The 24928-nt window shown below is 20.5% G+C and overlaps 7 protein-coding genes across 7 annotated transcripts; all 7 read left to right on the top strand.

Moving 5' to 3' along the window:
* Positions 1–1450: 1450 nt before the first annotated feature.
* Positions 1451–2673, top strand: PY17X_0400093 (PIR protein; the record flags this gene model as incomplete). The annotated part of the gene is made up of 3 exons (XM_022955392.1): positions 1451–1465; positions 1607–2506; positions 2611–2673. 3 exons carry the CDS (start codon positions 1451–1453, stop codon positions 2671–2673), a joined length of 978 nt encoding a protein of 325 aa, XP_022810856.1.
* Positions 2674–5483: 2810 nt separating this feature from the next.
* PY17X_0400091 (PIR protein) lies at positions 5484–6626 on the top strand (the record flags this gene model as incomplete). The annotated part of the gene is made up of 3 exons (XM_034637732.1): positions 5484–5498; positions 5636–6451; positions 6540–6626. 3 exons carry the CDS (start codon positions 5484–5486, stop codon positions 6624–6626), a joined length of 918 nt encoding a protein of 305 aa, XP_034493378.1.
* A 2336-nt stretch (positions 6627–8962) lies between these two features.
* PY17X_0400089 (PIR protein) lies at positions 8963–10175 on the top strand (the record flags this gene model as incomplete). Its single annotated transcript, XM_022955398.1, has 3 exons — positions 8963–8977; positions 9125–10006; positions 10110–10175. The coding sequence occupies 3 exons, from the start codon at positions 8963–8965 to the stop codon at positions 10173–10175; spliced, it is 963 nt and encodes a 320-aa protein (XP_022810857.1).
* Positions 10176–12632: 2457 nt separating this feature from the next.
* Positions 12633–13670, top strand: PY17X_0400085 (PIR protein; the record flags this gene model as incomplete). The annotated part of the gene is made up of 3 exons (XM_034637731.1): positions 12633–12647; positions 12768–13517; positions 13605–13670. 3 exons carry the CDS (start codon positions 12633–12635, stop codon positions 13668–13670), a joined length of 831 nt encoding a protein of 276 aa, XP_034493377.1.
* Positions 13671–15941: 2271 nt separating this feature from the next.
* PY17X_0400083 (PIR protein) lies at positions 15942–17007 on the top strand (the record flags this gene model as incomplete). Its single annotated transcript, XM_022955966.2, has 3 exons — positions 15942–15956; positions 16093–16857; positions 16942–17007. Coding segments are annotated over 3 exons (846 nt in total), but the record flags the coding sequence as incomplete, so codon positions are not given.
* A 2626-nt stretch (positions 17008–19633) lies between these two features.
* On the top strand, positions 19634–20802 carry PY17X_0400079 (PIR protein; the record flags this gene model as incomplete). The annotated part of the gene is made up of 3 exons (XM_022955413.1): positions 19634–19648; positions 19782–20627; positions 20716–20802. 3 exons carry the CDS (start codon positions 19634–19636, stop codon positions 20800–20802), a joined length of 948 nt encoding a protein of 315 aa, XP_022810860.1.
* Positions 20803–23139: 2337 nt separating this feature from the next.
* On the top strand, positions 23140–24164 carry PY17X_0400075 (PIR protein; the record flags this gene model as incomplete). The annotated part of the gene is made up of 3 exons (XM_022955420.1): positions 23140–23154; positions 23274–24011; positions 24099–24164. 3 exons carry the CDS (start codon positions 23140–23142, stop codon positions 24162–24164), a joined length of 819 nt encoding a protein of 272 aa, XP_022810861.1.
* Between the last annotated feature and the right edge of the window lie 764 nt (positions 24165–24928).

Here is a 24928-nt window from a genome sequence, read left to right as displayed (position 1 = left end):
AAAATATAAACAGTGACCCTCTACGTCTCTATCATACATTGCAAAATATAATTGTTTTTTATGCATATTCAGTAAAAAAAATATAAAAGTGGATATTTCCTATATTAAAAGCTGTGTTATGAAATAAAAAATCAATGATATATAATAATGCATTATAAAGATATCAATTTTATATTATTGTTAAAGATCAATTCGGAATATGTGGTTTTATATTATAAAAAACTGAATCAATGGAGAAAAGGTTAAAGGATCATTTAATGTTAAATTTCATTTTATTATTCTATATGAACGCATATTATATTATCATTATTTAATGAACCATCTTTAATAACAAACAGCATTGTTTTATCACAGAATTAATAAAGTATATAATTTTTAATAAAATATTCGAATGTATATACATTGATAACTATAATAATAAAATATATAAGGTAAAAATGAACAATTCAGAACATTTAACAAATATTTATATAAATTTAAATATTAAAAGAGCAAATATATCTTATCTTTCTCTTCTTAAAGGGTAATATAACAACCCAATTAAACATATTTTTCTATTATACTTTAAAACGTCACCAATAGTTATTTATATGCTTAACATTTACTATGTATTATTTTAAAAACAATTCACATTTAAATAGCATAATAAACACGGGTTCATTGCTAATTGTTGTTTTAAAGAATGGAAAGGACGGCAAAATATATTATAAAATTACCCAATAAGGCATATTTTTAAATTGAAGTATATAAGAATAAAAATAAAGTTATAGTAATCATTAAAATGAATTATGAATTTATCTGTATTAAATAAAAACAATATAAATTTATGTATATGCAATTAAAAAAGTGAATAATGCAACTTATTTTATAAATGTTATAATTTTAGAAAAGTCTACATTATATATTATAAGAAACAAGTATATAAATATTTAAAATATATTAGAAAAAATATATTTATATACCTTAAGGATTATAGTAATGACGGGCTCCTTAATTGTTTCGATTTTTGCAGTATATTAGTTTTGGGGTACCATTTATTAAAACACAATATATGGTGTTGTTTCTTTCATACGGTAAACCATATATATAAGTATATATTTTTTAAATTCATAATAAAAGTATATCCATTTTTATAGTAAAATTATTCCAGATGTTAGTAAGAATGCCATTTTTTGTATAAAATGGATCATATCTATATTTAATCAAAAATGTATTAAGCAACCCTTTATTTAAGGTAATTTAGCTAATTATTATAAAAAGGAATGTAACTTTTCTTTAGTAATATTGTTTTATTATCCTATGCTAATTTCATTATTGAAAAACTTATATATTTAACTACAGACAGTTGTTATATATAGGGTTAAGGTATTATAGTCACATATTAGGGGAAACGTATATAAAACATCATGATTTTACTCAATTTACAAATCAAAAATAAAACTCCATTACAATGAATAGGAAAGTGGTATATCATTTTTTAATAATAATAACAATAATAATTTCCTCTACATTTTTTGATATTGTATTATATATATGATTAAACTTTATTTTAATAAAATTTTCAATAATATACATTTCAAATAATTGTTTTTAAATGTTTTCTTAGTGTCAACACTTCAAATCTGTATGGATCTATTTTCCCGATGAATTGAAAAATGGAAACTATGATTTTTTATCTAATGGTCAACATTTCAAAAAGTATTGTACTAATAATATTTGTAATAATAATCTCGAAAAAATTAATTCTGCATGTTTACAATTGTTTAATGCATTCTTTGGGGATTATAATGCGTTTACTGATAACGCAAAAAAAAAGATCGATATTGTTTATTACATTATTATATGGTTAAGTTATATGTTAAGCCTAAAAAAGGATAACGGAATCAATAAATTAAACGACTTCTATACTGAACATATAGAAAAAAATACGCATTATATTAAAAAAATAGAAAGTATTCATGAATATAAATGTCATAAGGACATCATAGATAAAAAAAAGGAATTGTTGGATATGGATATAAATGATAATATTATATCTGAATTATATGTTGCATTTAAATCATTATATGAACTGTATTCTACATTTAGTGAAAACACGTCAAATTGCGCAAAATGCTCAAATAAAGCTAATCAATTTGTTGAAAAATATGGAAAACTTTACAAAGATTATAATAACATTGATAGCAGCCCATATAGAAACATATTGTCTACATTATCAACTGATTATAATAATTTAAAAAATGAATGTAAAGGTGTTCAAGATAGCAATTTCCCAACCCTTCCAGAGATAAACACATTACAAAATACTACAAAAGGTCCTGAAAAGGCATCTGCAACTAATTCTATACACAAATCTGCACAAACTTCTGAACAAACTGTACAAACTTTTGATAAAAATGTACAAAATTCTGATGTTACATCATCAAGTTCGTCGATAGTAAGCAAATTAATTCCAGTTGTATCGATATTTGTTGCAATATCATTTTTTTTGGGAATTTCTTATAAGGTGAATAATAAGGAATTAAAAAATATTTTATTTAAATATTATTTTAATTATATATATGTAAACGTTAACAAAAAAATAATACGCTTCTTAACATTTTATATTAGTATTCGTTATTTGGATTTCGGAAACGATCTCAAAAACATTTAAGAGAAAAGCTAAAAAAATAAAGAATAAAACTGATCATTAATAAATTATTCTGAATATGGCAATTTATTTATTTTAAGAAACTGTCTATTTAGAAATAAGTAATTTTTGCATAATTTGTATACAGTTTTATGTTATGGGTCATAGTTATGTTTGTGGGACCCACATTCGGGTTAGGATTAAGTATTATATATTTATTTAATTTTTTATAATTTGAATACTAATTAATTATATGTACCGTCCCTATATGTTTAATCGCAAATGAAGTTAAAAGATCAAATATGCAACCAAAAAAGGGTCACAGCATTTTTTCATAAATTATAATATATATAATTTAGTGTTCATATCGATTTAATATGATTAAAAAAATGTCTATATTGCATATATTAATTCATATTATGATATGTGATAATTATTTATTATATAAGACTTGTTAGCCCAGAGCTATATTGAATTATGCATATCATAATACGCAATATATGTATTTATTTGATGAAACATTTTATTTAATAAACTTATTATTTGTATCATATTTGTTTTAATTTCAATTATATTACGCCAACTGAACTGTAATAATAGCATTATATGGTGATTCATTTGGAACAATTGCCTACATTACAATATATATTCGGATTAACATATGTGTTTTTAACATTAATTAAATATATTACCAATGTATAATAATCATAAAATATAGATTCATAAAATACCGATCGAGATTCGACAATATAACATTGTCTATAAAATATTAATATGTAACTAACATTTTTAATAACACAATAAAAATATGCATAATAATACAAAATTACATTATAAAAATATGTATACTATCCTTTTATTTTTCAATTGTATTTAGTTCATTTATGCTAATATTTTAAATTCAAATTATAGAAATAGTTCTATTTACATTAATTTATTTATCATAAAGGTATAATTTTATATTAATCACTATTAATTTTTAAACTTTATAGTTTTGAGGCATAAATAAATTACATTTTAAAATGGTTAAAATATAAGTATATTAATAAAATTTAATGTTATAATTTGTTTTAATAATTATAAATAATATGATAGATATAAAGTCGTTATTGTTATAATATATATATAATATTGTATCAATGGACAAGCACTAAATACGTTAAATTTGGGAAACATAAAATTATGTATTAATGTTAAGTATATAGAAAAAGTATGTAATAATTAATTTAATTTGAATTAATAATATTTTTATTAGGTTATTATATATATAATTCACAAATATATTGTTATTGCTAAATAATATGTTCTAAAATGTTATATTTTAAAACAATGAAACAAAAAAATTACTAATTGATTTAAAGTATTTTTATTAAGCGCATTAATTATTCCGTTGTACCATACAATGATATAGCAGTAATAATAATAATATTAATAACAATAGATAAACGTATTAAATACGAATAAATATATTATGTTAATTTGATACACTACGTGGGTATAAATTCATTATATATATTATTAAACTTGTAATAAGACTAAAATTGTATACAAACAAGATCAAATGAAATATTATAACATTTATTTAAGTATGCATTAATTCGATAATATTAGAATTAACACTGCCAAGCAAAATAATATTAATAATTCTATAGTCTTTAAAAATATTATTTTTCATCATAAAACTAAATATAGTTTATTATAAAACATGCAGTAAAATATTATTTATTAAAATATAAAAACAAACTATATATTTAGAAAAGTAATAATTATAAGTTATTTCTAATGAATAATTTTAATATATATACATAATTTAAAGCTTTAATGTTAAAATAATACAAGACATAATTAGCTATATAGAATAGGTAAATCTTATATAGCTACATAATTGTCTTAAAAAAGCATACTTCCCTTATCTCTCCTATCTAAAATGCAAATATACCAACCTAATTACACATGGTTTTCTATTATACCTTAAAATTTGCATCAACACTTATTTATATTTTAATATTTAATATATACTAAGTATTATTTAAAAATAATATGCATTAAAAGACTTATTTAAATTTATAAATACTGGGTCAGTGCTAATTGTCGTTTTAAACCGTGAGAAAGATGTGCAAAATATATTATATAATTATCTAATATAGTGTATTTCTAATTTAATTATATAGGAATAAAAATAAAGTTATTGGAATCATTAAAATGGATTATGAACTTATTTATATTAAATAAAAATAATATTAAAATTATGTATATGCAATTAAAAAGGGAACAATGCAACTTATTTTATAAATGTTATAATTTTAGAAAAATATTGGTATATATTATAAAAAACAAGTATATAAATATTTAATATATCTTTAAAAATCACGATTTATATATTTTTAAGGATTATAGTAATAATATAATTTTTTATTTTTTAGATTTATACAGTATTAAGTTTTAGAAGGGCAATCATTAAAACATAAAATATAAATATATACCTTTTCGATGTTCAAATATACTTAAATTATTTATAAAAGTATATTAATTTTTATAATAAAGTTATACCATTGTTAGTAAGAATATAATTTTTTGTATAAAATGCATCATATCTATATTTAATCAAAACCGTATTAAACAATCCTCTATTTAAGGTAATTTAACTAATTTTCATAAAATAAGTATAATATGATTTTAGTAATACTACTGTATTATTATTTTATATTAATTTAATTATTTAAAAACTTATATATTTAACTACAGACATCTGTTATATATAGGGTTAAAATATTTTCGTCACATATTGGGGGCAGTCTATATAAAATAGCATGATTATACTCAATTTACAAATCAAAAATAAAATCCCATTATAATGGATGACAAAATAGTATATGAATTTTTTAATAATAATAATTTTCTTTACATTTTTTGATATTGTATTACATATAAATATCATTAAACTTTGTTTTAATTAAATTTTCAATAATTCACGTTTTTATTAATTGTTTTTAAATGTTTTCTTAGTGTAGAAAGTTCTTTTCTCTAAGAACCTCGATTTCCGATAAATTGGACAATGAAAAAAATTATAAAATAACTAATGAACAACCTATCAAAGAGTATTGTACTAATGGCAAATGTAGTAATAATATCGGAAAAATTAATGCTGGATGTTTATTTTTGTTTGATTCACTCTTTAAGGATTCTTCTGTGTTTTCGTATTATACAAAAAATAACATCAATTTTGTTGATTACATTATCATATGGTTAAGTAATATGTTAAGCCAAATCGAAGATAAAGAAAACGACAGTCTAAAATTTTTTTATACTACATATATAAATAATGATAAGTATACAAATCCTATATCTGGTGTTGAAGATCATTATAGTAGTTATAAGGATCTTATAGATAAAAAAAATATCATGAATATGGATATGAAAATTATATCTAAATTATATGACGCATTTAATACATTATGTATGTTGTATATTGAATTTGATGATAAAAGTCCAGATTGCAACAAATATTTGAAATATGCTGATGAATTTGATAAAAAATATAAAAAACTTAATAAAGATCCTAGTATTACTGTAAACAATTCATATAATCAACTATTGTGTACTTTATCAACTGATTATGATAATTTTAAAAAGAAATATAGTAATGTTCGAAGTTGCGAATCTTCACCCCTTCCGACGATAGAAAAATGTGTACAAAGTTCTGAACTAACTTCTTCACAAACTTTTGAGGTTGCATCATCAAATTCGTCGATAACAAACAAATTATTTATAGTTTTATCAATATTTGGTGCAATAGCATTTTTTTTAGGAATTTCTTATAAGGTAAATAATAAGGAATTAAAAAATTATTTTCATTAAATATATGCAAACATTAACAAAAAAATATACGTTTCTTAACATTTTATATTAGTATTCGTTATTTGGATTTCGGAAGCGATTTAAAAAACAACAAATAAGAGAAAAAATAAAAAATATAAAGAAGAAAATGAATCAATAAAATATGATTCGAAGATTAATAATGATTAATATATGTTAAGAAGTTGTCTATTGGGAAATAATTTTTGCATAATTTTTATATAGTTTTTACGATGTGGGTCAGGGTTGTGTTTATGTAACCCATATTCGGGTTAGGGCTAAGTATTATATTTTTATTTAATTTTTATAATTAAACACTAATTTAATATATGTACTATACTGTATTTTTAATCACAAGATGAAATCAAAAGTACAAATATGCAACCAAGAAGGGACATAAGCTAATATGTAATGAACTGCGTAACATGTTTTATAAGTTATAATATATATAATTGAGTGATCATGCCGATTTAATATGATTAAAATAAAATGTCTATATTCCATATATTAATTCATATTATCTATATCATAATTGCCTATTATATAAGCCTTGATAACCCAGAGCTACATTAAATTATGGATATCATAATATGTTTTTTTATTTAGTAAAACTTATAACTTTTGTCATATTTATTTTGATTTAAATCATGTTATTCAACTGAACTGTAATAATATAGATTCATAAAATATCGATCGATATTCGACAATACAACGTTATCTATAAAATACATTTTATGCATCTAACATTTTTAGTAATACATAAAAAATGTACTATAGATATATTATAATAAATTTATAAATTATAAATATATATAATACTCATTTTTTTCATTTCAATAATTTGAATTTATGCTAATGTTCTAATTTATATTGGTAGGAATAGTTATATATATATTAATTTAATTATCATAAAGTATAATAATAGATTAATCTCTATTAATTTTTAAATTTTATATTTTGAGGTATAAATATATTATATTTTAAAAAATTAAAAAAATAAAATATAAATATATTAATAAAATTGAATGGTATATATTGTTTTAACAATATAATAATATGGTAGATATAATGCATTATTATTATATTCCCATACATATAATATACTAATAACTAATATTTAATATTATTTTATTGTGGAAACTTCATATAATTAAATATTAATATTATCGAAAAGACAAATAATAATACATTATAAAGGTATAAATGTTATATATTTTGTTAAAGATCCACTTTGGGATATATGGTTTTATATTTTAAAAAACTGGATCCATGGAGAAAATGATAACGACTCAATTCATGTTAAATGCCATTTTATTATTCCATATTAATGGATATTACACTATCAATGTTTAGTGAATCGTATTTAATTACAAACAACATTATGTTATCATAGAATTAATAAAATATAGAATTTTTAATAAATTATTTGAATGTATATGCATTAATAACTATAAAAATAGAATATATAAGATAAAAATGAACAATCCATAAAGATTGGCGAACATTTACATAAATTTATATACTAAAATAGAAAATATATCTTATCTCTCTCCTCTTAAAGGACAATATGACGACATAATCACATATAGTTTTCTATTATACTTTAAAATTTGCATCAATACTTATTTATATTTTAATATTTAATATTTACTAAGTATGATTTTAAAAACAATATGCATTTAAAGTCTTATTTAAGCTTATAAGTACGGGTTCAGTTCTAATTGTTGTTTTAAAGAATGGAAAAGATACCCAAAATATATTATAAAATTACCCAATAAGGTATATTTCAAATTGAAGCATATAGGAATATAAATAAAGTTAATGGACTCATTAAATTGGATTATGAACTTATATATATTAAATAAAAATAATATAAATTTATATAATTTGCATAGAAAATGGAGCATGTAACTTAATTCGAAAATACTATAATTTTAATAAAACATGGTATATAGTATTAGAAACAAATATATAGTATTTAATATATTTTAAAAAATTACTATTTATATACTTTTAAGGATTATAGTAATAATATATTTTTTTTTTAATTTATACACCATTTAATTTTTAGAAGGGCTATCATTAAAACATAAAATATAAACATATTCCTTTTCTATGTTCAAACATACTTTAAATTCATTATAAAAGTATATCCATTTATATAATAAAGTTATACCAGATGTTAGTAAGAACATTATTTTTTTTATAAAATGCAGTATATATACATTTGATCAAAAATATATTAAGCAACTCTCTATTTAAGGTAATTTATCTAATTATCATAAATGTAACTTTTCTTTGTAATAATATTATTTTATTATCCTATATTAATTTAATTATTGAAAAACATATAATATATTTAACTACAGACAGTTGTTATTTATAGGGTTAAAGTATTTACATCACATATTGGGGGCAGTGTATATAAAACAGCATGGTTTTACTTAATTTACAAATCAAAAATAAAATTCCATTATAATGGATAACCAAATAGTATATGCATTTTTTAATAATAATAATAATAATAATAATAATTCCCTTTACTTTTTTTGATATTGTATTATATATATCATTAAACTTTATTTTATAAGAGTTTAATTAAAATATATTTTTATTATACTTTTTTAAATGTTTTCTTAGTGTTTGAGGTTTGATAAACTGAGAAACTATTTACCCGATGACTTCAACATCTCTAAAAGTAGTGATATTCATACATTAGGGAGTGCTAAGAAGTATTGTCCTATTGCAGATTCAGAAAATAAATGTGAAACTAATGCCGATAAAATAAATGCTGGATTTCTATGGTTGTTCGAGCAAAATATTATTAATAGGATTACTGATTTTAAGGGTTCTAGTGATAAAAAGCATAAATCGTTTATTATATACATTATGATATGGTTAAGTTATATGTTAAGTCTAAAGAAAGTCAATAACATCAACAACCTAAATGAATTTTATGGAGTGCATATAAAGGATAATACGCATTATAATACTTGTATAAAAAAAGAAAAAGATTGTAGTAATTCATTAAAAGACAGTACGGAATATATGAATTTTAAGGAGTTCATAGAAGCAAACAAATGTTTGATGGATATTAAATTTGAAGATGTATCTAATTTGTATGATGCATTTAAACTATTATGTGAAATGTATACTGGACTTAGTGCAAACAACAGAACAGATAAGAGATATTTAAATAATGCTAAAGATTTTGTTAAAAAATATAATGAACTTAACAAACATCCTAATATTACTAAAGATAGTCCCTATTATCAAGTATTGTCTACATTATCAAATGATTATAATAATTTTAAAAAATATTGTAAAAATAATAAAAATGATTGTAACGATATTCCATCCCTTTCACCGATAAAAATAAAAGAAAATATTGTACAAAGTTCTGCACATGATCATGTACAAAATACTGGAGCTATATCATCAAGTTCGTCGATAGCAAACAAATTAATTCCAGTTTTATCGATATTTGCTGCAATACCAATTTTCGTGGGAATTGCTTATAAGGTAAATAATAAGGAATTAAAAAATATTACATTTAAATATTATTTTAATTATATATATGCAAACATTGACAAAAAATCATACACTTCTTAACGTTTTATATTAGTATTCATTATTTGGATTTCGGAAACGATCTCAAAAACACCATTTAAGAGAAAAGATAAAAAAATAAAGAATAAAACTGATCATTAATTCATGACTCTGAACATAGTGATCAATATACTTTAATATATTTTTATATTTGGAAATAACAAACTTTTATCAAAATGTTTGCATAATTTTTATATATTTTTATGTTATGAATCAAGGGTGAAGTTATGTTTATGGAACCCACAATCGGGTTAGGGTTAAGTATTATATTGTATTTAATTTTGTATAATTTGATAATATTTATTGGTCTGTAAATGTTGATCAAATATATTTACCATTTCCGTATGGTTAATCCCAAGCTGAAGACTAAATTTGAAACTAAAAAAGGGGTACGGCCATTAACATGAAAAGGATCACATAACCTTTTTTCATAAGTTATAATATGAATAATTGAGTACTCATATCGATTTAATATTATTAAAAAAAATGTCTATATTGCATATATTAATATAGATATTTGATATATCATAATTCCTATTATATAAAATTTGTTAATATGTGGTTACATCGAATTATGCATAACGCAATATGTTTTTTTATTTGACGAAAATTTTATTTAGTAAAACTTATAATTTGTATCATATTTGTTTTAAATTAAATTATATTACGCCAACATAACTTTAATAATAACATTATATATGAAGTTGGGTATGAATTATAAAATTCATTTTGATTATTCATCTACATTATAATATACCTTCAGGTTAATGGGAATACTTTTATTGTTAATTAAACATATTACCAATATATAATAGGCAATAATAAAATATAGATTCACAAAATGTCGATCGAGGTTCGACAACACAACGATATCTATAAAATATGTTTTATCCATCTAACATTTTTAATAATACATAAAATTACATTATAGTTATAGGCATACTATCCTTTTAACTTTCGATATATATAATATAATTTTATGCTAAAATTTTAAATTCAAATAATATAAATCGTTCTATATACATTAATTTATTTACTATAAAGGTATATTATTAGATTAATCGCTATTCATTTTTAAATTTTATATTTTGAGGTATACATATATTACATTTAAAATAGCTAAAAGACAAAATATAAGTATATTAATAAAATTTCATGTTTTGTTCTGATAATTATAAATAATATGAAATATAGAATAGCATTATTATTATATGCTTATACATATAATATAATAAAATACTCTACGAATAACTTATATTAAATATTATTTTATTGTGGAAACTTCATATAATTAAATATTAATTTTATCGAAAAGACACATAACAATACATTATAAAGGTATCAATGCTATATATATATCAAAGATCCAATTTGGGATATGTGGTTTAATATTCTAAAAATATGAATCAATGGTGAAATGGTTAAAGACTCAATTCATGTTAAATGTCATTTGATTATTCCATATTAACGCATATTATATTATCGCTGTTTTACCATAGAATTAATAAAATATAGAATTTTTAATAAATTATTTGAATGATATACATTAACTATAACAGTAGAATATATAAGATAAAATTATGTATAATATTTAGCAAATATTTATATAAATATATATATTAAAGAGCTAATATATCTTATCTCTCTCCTATTAAAGGGTAAAATAATAACCTAATCAAACATAGTTTTCTATTATACTTTAAAATTAGCATCAATACTTATTTATGTGCTAATATTTAATATCTACTAAGTATGATTTTAAAAAGAATATGAACTTAAAGTCTTATTTAAGGTTATAAATACGGGTTCAGTGATAATTGTCGTTTTAAACCGTGGAAATTATGCGTAAAATATATTATAAAATTACACAATAAGGCATACTTACAAATTGAAGTATATGGGAATAAAAATAAAATTATTTAACGCATTAAAATTATTTTTTAATTTATCTACATTCATTAAAAAAAATATAAATTTATGTATTTTGCATAGAAATGGAACAATTCAACTTATTTTGTAAGAGTTATTTTAGAAAAGACTGTATTATATATTATAAGAAACAAGTATATAAGCATTTAGTCTATCTTATTAAATAATTATTTATATACTTTAAGGATTGCAATAATAATAACTTTCTTAAATTTACATATTTGTGCATTATTTAAGTTTTATAACGTCATTTATCTTCGATATTAAAGCATATATATAAGTATATATTTGTTAAATTCATTATAAAAGTATATTAATTTTTATAACAAAGTTACACCATATGTTAGTAAGAATAGCATTTTTTGTATAAAATGTATTATGCAACCCTCTATTTAAGTTAATTTAGCTAATTTCCATAAAATAAATATAATATGATTTTGGTAATACTAATGTATTATTATTTTATATGAAGTTAAAATTAAGAATAATATGTCTAACGAAAGATAATTGATATGTAAAGATATTGAGTAAATATACCATATATTTTATAGAATATATATAAATAACATCACTCCGCATAATCTCCAAATTATAACAGAATTTCATTATAATGTTTGATGAAGTGGTATATATCCTTTTTCTTATATTATTCGTATGTTGCATTCCTATAAATTATATTAATTTTAATTTTAGTAATATTTATATTAATACATTTTTTTGTTTAATTCGTAAAATATATTCGTAGTGTAAATCAATTAATGCGATCGATGAATTTTTTGTTGATGATCCGAACAACCTGAGAGAATATAATTCTTTGAATAAATTAAATATGTATTTCTCTTATAGTAACTGTAGTAATGATGACCCAAAACTTATTTCTGAGTTTATAGTATTGCTATCTTTATTTAATGGTATTGATATTGGTGCGAATTTAGATAGTGATAAACTTGTTGAATACGCTATTTTATGGTTAAGTTATAAACTAAATCAAAAAACACAAAACGGAACGACCAAATTAGACGATTTTTATACTAATAATGTAGCAAAAAATAGGTGTTATGATGAGAATATAGGTACTGCTAATAACAGTAAGATTAAAAAGGATGTTATAGAAAAACAAATAAGATCGATGGATATTGATATTAAAGATATATCTAATTTTTATGATGCATTTAAATCATTATGTAACATGTATAGTGAAATTGGTGCAGAAAACTACCAATGCAATAAATGTTTAGAAAATGCTGGAGAATTGTTTGAAAAATATGAAAAACTTAAAAATGCTTTAGATATTAATAAAGGAAGTTCTTATTATAAACTATTGTCTAGTTTATCAAATGATTATAAAAAATTTGAAAATAAATATAATAAACATGCATGTAGTAGTATCTCACCACTTGTAGCTTATCCACGAAGTTCAGTAACAAAAAATATAATAATTACAATTGCAATTATATTTGTTGCAGCATCAATTTTATTGGGAGTTTCTTATAAGGTAAATAATAAGTAATTTAAAAATTATTTTGATTATATATGCAATTTTTAACAAATAAATCATACACTTCTTAACATTTTATATTAGTATTCGTTATTTGGATTTCGGAAACGATTTCAAAAACAAAAATTAAAAGAACAAATAAAAAAATAAAGAAGAAAATGATCATTTATATATTATTTGAAGAGTAGCGATTATTCCAGGAATAGTAATAATGGTTGATATATTTTAAGAAATTGTCTATTTCGAAGTAATTTTTGGATAGCTTTTATATAGTTTTTATGTTGTGGGTCATGGTTGTGTTTGTGGAACCCATATTCGGGTTAGGGCTAAATATTACATTGCATTTAATTTTTTATATCTTAAACACTAATTAAATATATGTACTATATCCGTATGTTTAATTTCGAGATGAAATTCAAAAGCCAAATATGCAACAAAAAATGGGCACAAGTTAATATGAAAAGGACCATATAACTTTTTTTCATAAGTTATAATATATATAATTGAGTGTTAATATATATTTAATATGATTAAAGTAAAATAACTATATTATATATATTAATTCAAATTATGCTATATCGTAATTATTTATTATATAAAGTTTGTTAATCATAATTATAATGAATTATGCATATCATAATATGTTTCTTTATTTAATGAAACATTTTATTTAGTAAAACTTATAACTTGTATCATATTTATTTTGATTTAAATCGTATTCTGATAGCCGAACAATATAATAATTTTATATATCAGAGTATAATTATAATTCGATTCATATTAATGATTATATTTTTAATGTTAATTAAGCATATTACTAATATATAGATAATCATAAAATATAGATTCATAGATATCGATCGAGAATCGACAATATAACATAACCTATAAATTATTGTTATGCTTCTAACATTTTTTGAAGTTGTAATTGTAGTTATTATTATCTTCTTGTATTAATAGAAGTTGTTTCATACGCTTTAATTTATTTATCATAAAGGTATAATAGTAGATTAATCAGTATTAATTTTTAAATTTTGAGGTATAAATATATTATATTTTAAAATAGTTAAAAAATAAAATATAAGTATATTAATAAAGTTTAATATTATAGATATAATGCGTTATTATTATATGCCTATACATATAATCTAGAAATTACCAATAGTTAATATTAAAATATTATTTTATTGTGAAACCTTCATATAATTAAATATTAATTTTATCGAAAAGACATAATAATACATTATATATTTATTAATTATTCAATTTGGAATTTGTAGTTTTATATTCTAAAAATATGGATTAATGGAAAAAGGGTTAAATACTTAATTAATATTAAATATCATTTTATTATTCAATATTAACGCGTATTATATTATTATTGTTTTTTGTAGAATTAATAAAATATAGAATTATTAATAAATTATTTGAATGTATATACATTGATAACTATAACAATAAGATATATGGGATAAAAATGAATTATGTAGAACATTTAATGAATATTTATCTAAATTTATATATTAAAAGAGCAATATATCTTATCTCTCTCCTCTTAAGGTAATATAACAACCTAGTTAAACATAGTTTTCTATTATACTTTAAATTTGCACCAATACTTATTTATTTGTTAATATTTCTAAGCATTATTTTAAAAATAATATTAATTTAAAGACTTATTTAAGCTTATAAATACGTATACAGTGCAAATTGTTTTAAAGAATGGAAAAGATGGGAAAATATATTATAAAATTACCCAATAAGGTATATTGGAATAAAAATAAAGTTATTGAGCACATTAAAATGAATTTATCTACATTCATTAAAAACAATATAAATTTATATAATTGCATAGAAAGGAAACAATGTAACTTAATTTGAAAATACTATAATTTTAATAAAACATGGTATATAGTATTAGAAGCAAATATATAAAAGTTTAATATATTTTAATGATTATAGTAATAATATAATTTTTATTTTTTAGATTTATACAGTATTTAAATTTTTGAAGGACATTCATTAAAACATAAGATATAAATATATTTCTTTTCTATGTTCAAACATACTTTAAATTCATTATAAATGTATATTAATTTTTATAATATAGTTATACAAAATGTTAGTAAGAATGCATTTCTTGTATAAAATGCATCATATATATATTTAATCAAAAGTGTATTAAACAACCCTCTATTTAAGGTAATTTAGCTAATTATCATAAAAAATAATGTAACTTTTCGTTAGTGATAATATTATTATAATATTCTATATTAATTTAATTATTGAAAAACTTATAGTATATTTAACTACAGACAGTTATATATAGGGTTAAAGTATTTGCGTCTCATATTTGGTGCATCGTATATAAAATAGCATGATTCTACTCAATTTACAAATCAAAAATAAAATTCCATCACTATGGATAAGGACGTGGTATATGCATTTTTTAATAATAATAATTTCCTTTACATTTTTTGATATTGACCATATATAAATATCATTAAACTTTATTTTAATAAAACTTTTAATAATTCGCGTTTTTATTAATTGTTTTTAACTTCTTTCTTAGTGTGGAACGTTAATTCCTTTAAGGGATGCGTTTTCCTATGTGGAAGAAGATGAAAGCTATCGATTTAAAACTGTTGAAGATTTCATAGATTACTGTACTGATGGAGAATGTGATGATGATACCGATAAAATTAATGCTAGATGTTTACATGTTTTTGATGCATTCTTTAAGGATAAGTCTGTGTTTGAAAATGATGCAAAAGGAAACATCTATATTGTTCAATACATTTTGATATGGTTAAGTTATGTGTTCAGCCTGATCAAAAGTGAAGAAAAAGGCAGTCTAAATGAATTTTATAATAAATATATAGAAAATGGCGAGAGATATAAAAAGGAAATAAACGATGTTACTACTTATAAAAATTATAAGGATCTTATAGATAGAAATAAATATATTTTAAGTATGGATATGAGCATTATATCTAAATTATATGATGCATTTAGTACATTATGTGACATATATATTGACCTTGATACAAACAACTCAGATTGCACGCAAGATTCCGAAAAAGCTAATCAATTTGTTGAAACATATAAAAAAATTATCATAGATCATAACATTGGTGAAAATATCCGCTATTTTTATGTATTGATTAATTTATTAACTGATTATGACAATTTAAAAAAAAAATGTGGAATTTTCCCATCCACTCCAGATATAAAAAAAATAATATCTGAAGCTACATCAAGTTCGATAGCAAGCAAATTCATTCCAATTTTATCGATATTAGTTGCAATACCAATTTTCTTGGGAATTGCTTATAAGGTAATAATAAGGAATTAAAAAAAAATATTATATATATGCAAACATTAACAAAGAAAACGTATGCTTCTTAACATTTTATATTAGTATTCGTTATTTGGATTTCGGAAACGATTTCAAAAACAAAAATTAAGAGAAAAGCTAAAAAAATAAAGAAGAAAATGGATCATTAATAAATTATTCCGAGTATGCAGATTGATGTATTTTAAGAAACTGTCTATTGGGGAGTAATTTTTGATCATAGTTTTTATATTGTTTTTAAGTTATAGGGTCAGGGTTATGTTTATGGAACCCATATTCGGGTTAGGGCTAAGTATTACATTGCATTTAATTTTTTATAACTTAAATACTAATTTAATATATGTATCATTCCGTATGTTTAATCACATATAAAGTCTAAATATGCAACCAAAAAGTGGATATAACCATTAATGTGGAAGGGGTTACATAACATATTTTATAAGTTATAATATATATAATTAAGTGTTCATATGGATTTAATATGATTAAAAAAAATGTCTATATTGCATATATTAATTCGTATTATTCAACATCATAATTGTCTATTATATAAAATTTGTTAATCTGCGGTTATATCGAATATTTCATAACGCAATGTTTCTTTATTTGATGAAAATTTTATTTAGTAAAACTTATTATTTGTATCATATTTATTTTAGTTTAAATTATATTACGCCAACATAACTGTAATAATAGATATTCATAAAATATAGATGCATGGAATATCGACCGAGAATCGACAATATAACATTGTCTATAAAATATCATTACGCTTCTAACATTTTTTAAGTTTTAATTGTAGTTACTATTCTCTTGTATTTTATATTTGTATTAATATAAGTTTATTTATACGTTTTAATTTATCATAAAGGTATAACATTATATTAATCACTATTAATTTGTAAACTTTATAGTTTTTAGGTATAAATAATTATATTTTAAAATAGTTAAAAAATAAAATATAAGTATATAATAAAATTTAATGTTATAGTTTGCCATAATAATTATAAACAATATGATAGATAAAATTAAAGTTATTATTCTATTATTTATATATATAATATTGTATCAATGGTCAAGCACTAAATACGTTAAATTTGGGAAACATATACAATTATATATTAATGCAAAGTATATAGAAAAAGTATGTAATAATTAATTTAATTTGAAATAATATTTTTATTAGGTTATTATATATATACAATTCACAAATATATAATTAAATATATTGCTATTGCAAAATAATATATGTTTTAGAATGCTTGATTTAAAAATGATGAAACAAGGAAAAATACTAATTGAATTGAAGTATTCCTTTTGAGTAAATTAATTATTTCGTTGTACTATACAGTGATATAGCAATAATAAAAATAGTAATAACAATAGATAAAGTATTAAATACGAAAAAATCATTAAATTCATTTGATTCGAATATGTTGATATATATTATTAAACTTGTAATAATATTAAAATTATATGCACAAAACATCAAATGAAATAATACAATTCCAATTAGTATTTTGTTAATGTGCTAATATTAGAATTAACAATACAAAGAAAAATAATATTAATAATTTTATAGTTTTTCATCATAGAAGTAAATATAGTTTATTATAAAATATAAAAGCAAACTATATATTTAGAAAATAATTATAAGTCATTTTTAATAAATAATTTTAATATATATACATAATTTAAAGCTTTAATATTAAAAGAATACAAGACATAATTAGTTATATAGAATAGGTAAATCTTATATGGCTCATAATTGTCTTAAAAAAGCATACTTCCCTTATCTCTCCTATCTAAAATGAAAATATAACAAACTAATTACACATAGTTTTCTATTATACTTTAAAATTTGCATCAATAGTTATTTATATGTTAATACTTAATATCTACTAAGTATTATTTTAAAAACAATATGCATTCAAATACTTATTTAAGCTTATAAATACTGGTCCAATGCTAATTCTCGTTTTAAACCGTGAGAAAGATGTGCAAAATATATTATAAAATTATCTAATAAGGTATATTTATAAATTTAATTATATAGGAATAAAAATAAAGTTATTGGACTCATTAAAATGAATTATAAATTTATTTATATTAAATAAAACAATATAAATTTATATATTTTGCATATAAAGTGGAGCATGTAGCTAAATTTGAAAATATTTTAATTTTAGAAAAAACTATATTATATATTATAAGAAACAAGTATAGAAAAATTTAATATATTTAAAAAAATAACTATTTATACACTTTTAAGGATTATAGTAATAATAGGATTTTGTATTTTTTAGATTTATAGAGTATTAATGTTTTAGAATTGAAACCATTAAAACAGAAGATATAAATATATTCATTTTCTATGTTCAAACATAAATACAAGGAAATGTACATTAAATTATTTACAAACGTATATATATTTTTATAATAAAGTTATACCAGCTGGTAGTAAGAATAGCATTTTTTGTATAAAATTCTTTATATATATATTTAACTAAAATGTATTAAGCAACTATCTATTTAAGGTAATTTATCTAATTATCATAAAAAGGAATAAAACCTTTTTTTATTAATAATATTATTTTATTATGTATAATAATTTAATTATTGAAAATCTTATAATATATTTAACTACAGGCAATTTTTATATATAGGGTTAAAGCATTTTCTTCACATATTGGGGGCAACGTATATAAAACAGCATGATTCTACTCAATTTACAAATCAAAAATAAAATTATATCACAATGAATAAACAAGTGGTATATGCATTTTTTAATAATAATAATTTCCTTTACATTTTATGACATTGTATTATATATAATATTAAACTTTATTTTAATAAATTTTTTAATAATTCGCGTTTTTATTAATTCTTTTTAAATGTTTTCTTAGTGCAACATACTCATTTCTACAAGTAACTCGTTTTCCAGTAGTTTGGACAGTAAAAAAAACTATCAATTTAATATGAATGAAGGAATTTTTAGTAAGTATTGTACTAGTAACAACTGTAGTACTAATCACGAAAAAATTAATGCTGGATTTTTATATTTGTTTGATGCATTCTTTAAGGATTCTAAATTGTTTGAATCTGTTACAAAAAGTAACATAAATATTGTTGAATACATTATGATATGGTTAAGTAAAATATTAAAACTAATCGAACCTAAAGAAAACGAGAGTCTAGATTTTTTATATGAAATATATATAAAGAATGATGATAGGTATAAAAATACTATAAACAAAATTGAAGGTTGTAGTAATTATAAAGAACTTATAGATAAAACAAAAATGATGAAAATGGATATTAAAGATATATCTAAATTATATGATGCATTTACTACATTATGTATGATGTATATTGAATTTAATGAAACAAGTCCAGATTGCAAGAATTGTTTGAAACGTGCTGAAACATTTGTTAAACAGTATAATCAACTTAATAACAATTCTGATATTTCTAATGATAGTCCATATTATAGATTATTGTCTACACTATCAAATGATTATGATAATTTTAAAAAGAATTATAGTGATGTTAAATGTTCCAATTCTTCATCCTTTCCAAAGATAGAAAAACCAAAAAATTATGTACAAAGTTTTGGAGGTGATGATGAACAAACTGTACAAATATTAGAACAAATTTCTGAAGATGCATCAAGTTCATCGATAACTAACAAATTATTTATAGTTTTATCGATATTTGGCGCAATAGCATTTTTTTTAGGAATTTCTTACAAGGTAAATAATAAGGAATTAAAAAAAAAAAATTATTATATATATGCAAACATTAACAAACAATCGTACGCTCCTTAACATTTTATATTAGTATTCGTTATTTGGATTTCGGAAACGATTTCAAAAACAAAAATTAAGAGAAAAGCTAAAAAATATAAAGAAAAGAATGAATCAATAATATATGATTCGAAGAGAGTGACGATTTTAGAAATAATAATAATGATTTACATATTTTAAGAAACTGTCTATTTGGAAGTAATTTTTGATCACAATTTTTGCACAATTTTTATATAGTTTTTATGTAGTGGGTCAGGGTTGTATTATGGAACCCATATTGGGGTTATAGTTAAGTATCACATTGTATTTAATTTTGAGTAATTTGAACACTAATTTAATATATGTACAATCACGTATGTTTAATCTCGAGATGAATTATAAATGTGCACCCCCCCAAAGGGATACTACCATTAATATGAAAAGAGCCACATAACATTTTTTCTATAAAGTATAATATATACAATTGAGTGTTCATACCGATTTAATATGATTAAAATAAAATGTCTATATTGTATATATTAATATAGATGTTGAATATATATGAAATAGTATTATGGAATATCCCAAATACCTATTATATAAGTCTTGATAACCCAGAACTATATGGAATTACGCATATCATAATATGTTTTTTTATTTGATGAAACATTTTATTTAGTAAAACTAATAACTTGTATCATATTTATTTTGATTCAAATCATGTTATCCAATTGAACTGTAATAATAGATGTTCATAAATATCGATCGATAATCGACAATATAATGATATCTATAAAATATGTTTTATCCATCTAACATTTTTAGTAATACATAAAGATTACATTATAGATATAGGCATACTATCCTTTTAACTTTCGATTATATATAGTATAATTTTATGCTAAAGTTTTAAATTCAAATAATATAAATCGTTCTATATACATTAATTTATTTACTATAAAGGTATAATATTAGATTAATCACTAATAATTTTAAATTTTATATTTTGAAGTATATACAAATTGGAAATATATATTTAAAGTAGTTAAAAGACAAAATATAAGTATATTAATAAAATTTAATGTTATATTTTGTTCTAATAGTTATAAATAACATGACGGATATAATAGCGTTATTATTATATGCTTATACATATAATATAATAAAATACTATACCAATAATTGATATTAAAATATTGTTTTATTGTGAAACTTTCATATAATTAAATATTAATTTTATCGAAAAGACACATAACAATACATTATAAAGGTATCAATGCTATATATATGTCAAAGATCCAATTTGGGATATGTGGTTTTATATTTTAAAAAACTGGATAAATTGTGAAAAGGCTAATGATTCAACGTTAAATTTCCTTTTATTATTCCATGTTAACGCATATTATATTATCATTGTTTTACTGTGGAATTAATAAAATATAGAATTTTTAATAAATGATTTGAATGATATACATTAACTATAACAGTAGAATATATAAGATAAAATAATGTATAATATTTAGCAAATGTTTATATAAATATATATATTAAAGGCTAATATATCTTATCTCTCTCCTATTAAAGGGTAAAATAATAACCTAATCAAACATAGTTTTCTATTATACTTTAAAATTTACATAATAGTTATTTATATGTTAATATTTAATATCTACTAAGTATTCTTTTAAAAACGATCTACATTCAAATGCTTATTTAAGCTTATAAATACAGGTTCAATGCTAATTGTCGTTTTGAACCGTGGAAATTATGCGTAAAATATATTATAAATTACCCAATAAGGCATACTTACAAAATGAAGTATATGGGAATAATACTAAAGTTATTTAACGCATTAAAATTATTTTTTAATTTATCTACATTCATTAAAAACAATATAAATTTATGTATTTTGCATAGAAATGGAACAATTCAACTTATTTTGTAAGTGTTATTTTAGAAAAGACTGTATTATATATTATAAGAAACAAGTATATAAGTATTTAGTCTATCTTATTAAATAATTATTTATATACTTTAAGGATTGTAATAATAATAACTTTCTTAAATTTATATATTTGTGCATTATTTAAGTTTTAGGACGTTTTTTGTGTTTTATATTAAAGCATATGTATATATTTTTTAAATTCATTATAAAAGTATATTAATTTTTATAATAAAGTTATACCAAATGTTAGTAAGAATACTATTTTTTGTATAAAATGCATCATATATACATATGGTAAAGTGTGTAAGCAACCCTCTATTTAAAATAGTTTAGCTAAATGTCATAAAATAAGTATAATATTTTAGTAATACTAATGTATTATTATTTTATATGAAATTAAAATTAAGAGTAATATGTCTAACGAAAGATAACTGCTATGTAAAGAGCTTAAGTAAATATACCATATATTCTATGCAATATATTTAAACAACATCACCCCGCATAATCTCCAAATTATAACAGAATTTCATTATAATGGCTTCTAAAGTGGTATATATTTTTTTTCTTATATTATTCATATGTTGTAGTACTATAAATTATATTAATTTTAATTATAGTACCATTTATGTTAATACATTTTTTGTTTAATTCGTAAAATATATTCGTAGTGTGATATAATTAGTGAGATTGATAAATATTTTGATGATGATCCGGACAACTCGGAAGAATATAGTTCTAGGAATACATTAAATACGTATTGTCATGATAATACTAGTAGTAGTGATGAAGAAAGGATTACCTCTGGTTTTATAATGTTACTAAAAAATCTTGATGAGGAAAGTTTCGAAAGTGATAAAATTGTTGAATACGCTAGTTTATGGTTAAGTCATAAACTAAATCAAAAAACACAAAATGGAACCACCAAATTATACGATTTTTATACTAACCATATAGAAACAAATAATTGTTATAAGGGGAATATATCTACTGATAGTGGTGAGCATATTAATACGGGTGATATAGAAAATAAAATAAAATCGATGAATATGGATATTAAAGATATATATAATTTTTATGATGCATTTAAATCATTATGTAACATGTATAGTGAAATTAATGTAGATAACTATCAATGCACCAACTGTTTAGAAAATGCTGGAGAATTTTTTGAAAAATGTGAAAAAGTTAAAAATGTTTTTGATATTACTAAAGAAAGTTCTTATTTACAACTATGGTTAAGATTATCAAAAGATTATAAAGAATTTGAAAGTAATTATAATACTAATTGGTGTAAAAATGTCCCATCAATTGTAGCTTGTCCACGAAATTCAATCATAAAAAATACACTAATTACAATTGCAATTATATTTGTTGCATCAACAATTTTATTGGGAGTTTCTTATAAGGTAAATAATAAGGAATTTAAAAATTATTTTGATTATATATGCAAATTTTAACAAATAAATCATATAGTTCTTAACATTTTATATTAGTATTCGTTATTTGGTTTTCGGAAACGATTTCAAAAACAAAAATTAAGAGAAAAAATAAAAAAATAAAGAAGAAACTGATAATTAACATATGATTCAAATACTGACTATTCCAGGGATAGTAATAATGAATGACATATTTTAATAAACTGTCTATTTCGAAGTAATTTTTGCATAATTTTTATATAGTTTTTATGTTGTGGAACCCATATTGGGGTTAGGGCTAAGTATTATATTGTATTAAATTTTTTATAATTTGAACATTAATTTAATATATGTATCATCCCGTATGTTTAATCAAGAGATGATGCCCAAATATTCAACCCCAAATGGGGATAAGCTAATATAAATGGGGGTGTATAACATTTTTTCATAAGTTATAATATATATAATTAAGTGTTAATATATATTTAATATGATTAAAGTAAAATAACTATATTACATATATTATTTCATATTATGATATATTATAATTGCCTATATAAAAGTTAATATGTGGATTTATTGAATTATGCATATCATAATATGTTTCTTTATTTAATGAAAATTTTATTTAGTGAAACTTATAAATTGTGGTACAATTAATTTAAATTATACTGTCCCAATTGAAATGTAATAATAGCATTATATATGAGGTTGGGTATTATTATAATTCGATTCATTTAGAACAATTGCCTACATTATAATATACCTTCATATTAATGATTATATTTTTAATGTTAATTAAGCATATTACCAATATATAATAGATATTCATAAAATATAGATGCATGGGATATCGATCGATAATCGACAATACAACATTATCTATAAAATATTATTATGCATCTAAA

This window comes from Plasmodium yoelii, assembly GCF_900002385.2.
Source record: "Plasmodium yoelii strain 17X genome assembly, chromosome: 4".
NCBI lineage: Eukaryota > Apicomplexa > Aconoidasida > Haemosporida > Plasmodiidae > Plasmodium > Plasmodium yoelii.
This window is presented reverse-complemented; position numbering and strand designations above follow the sequence as displayed.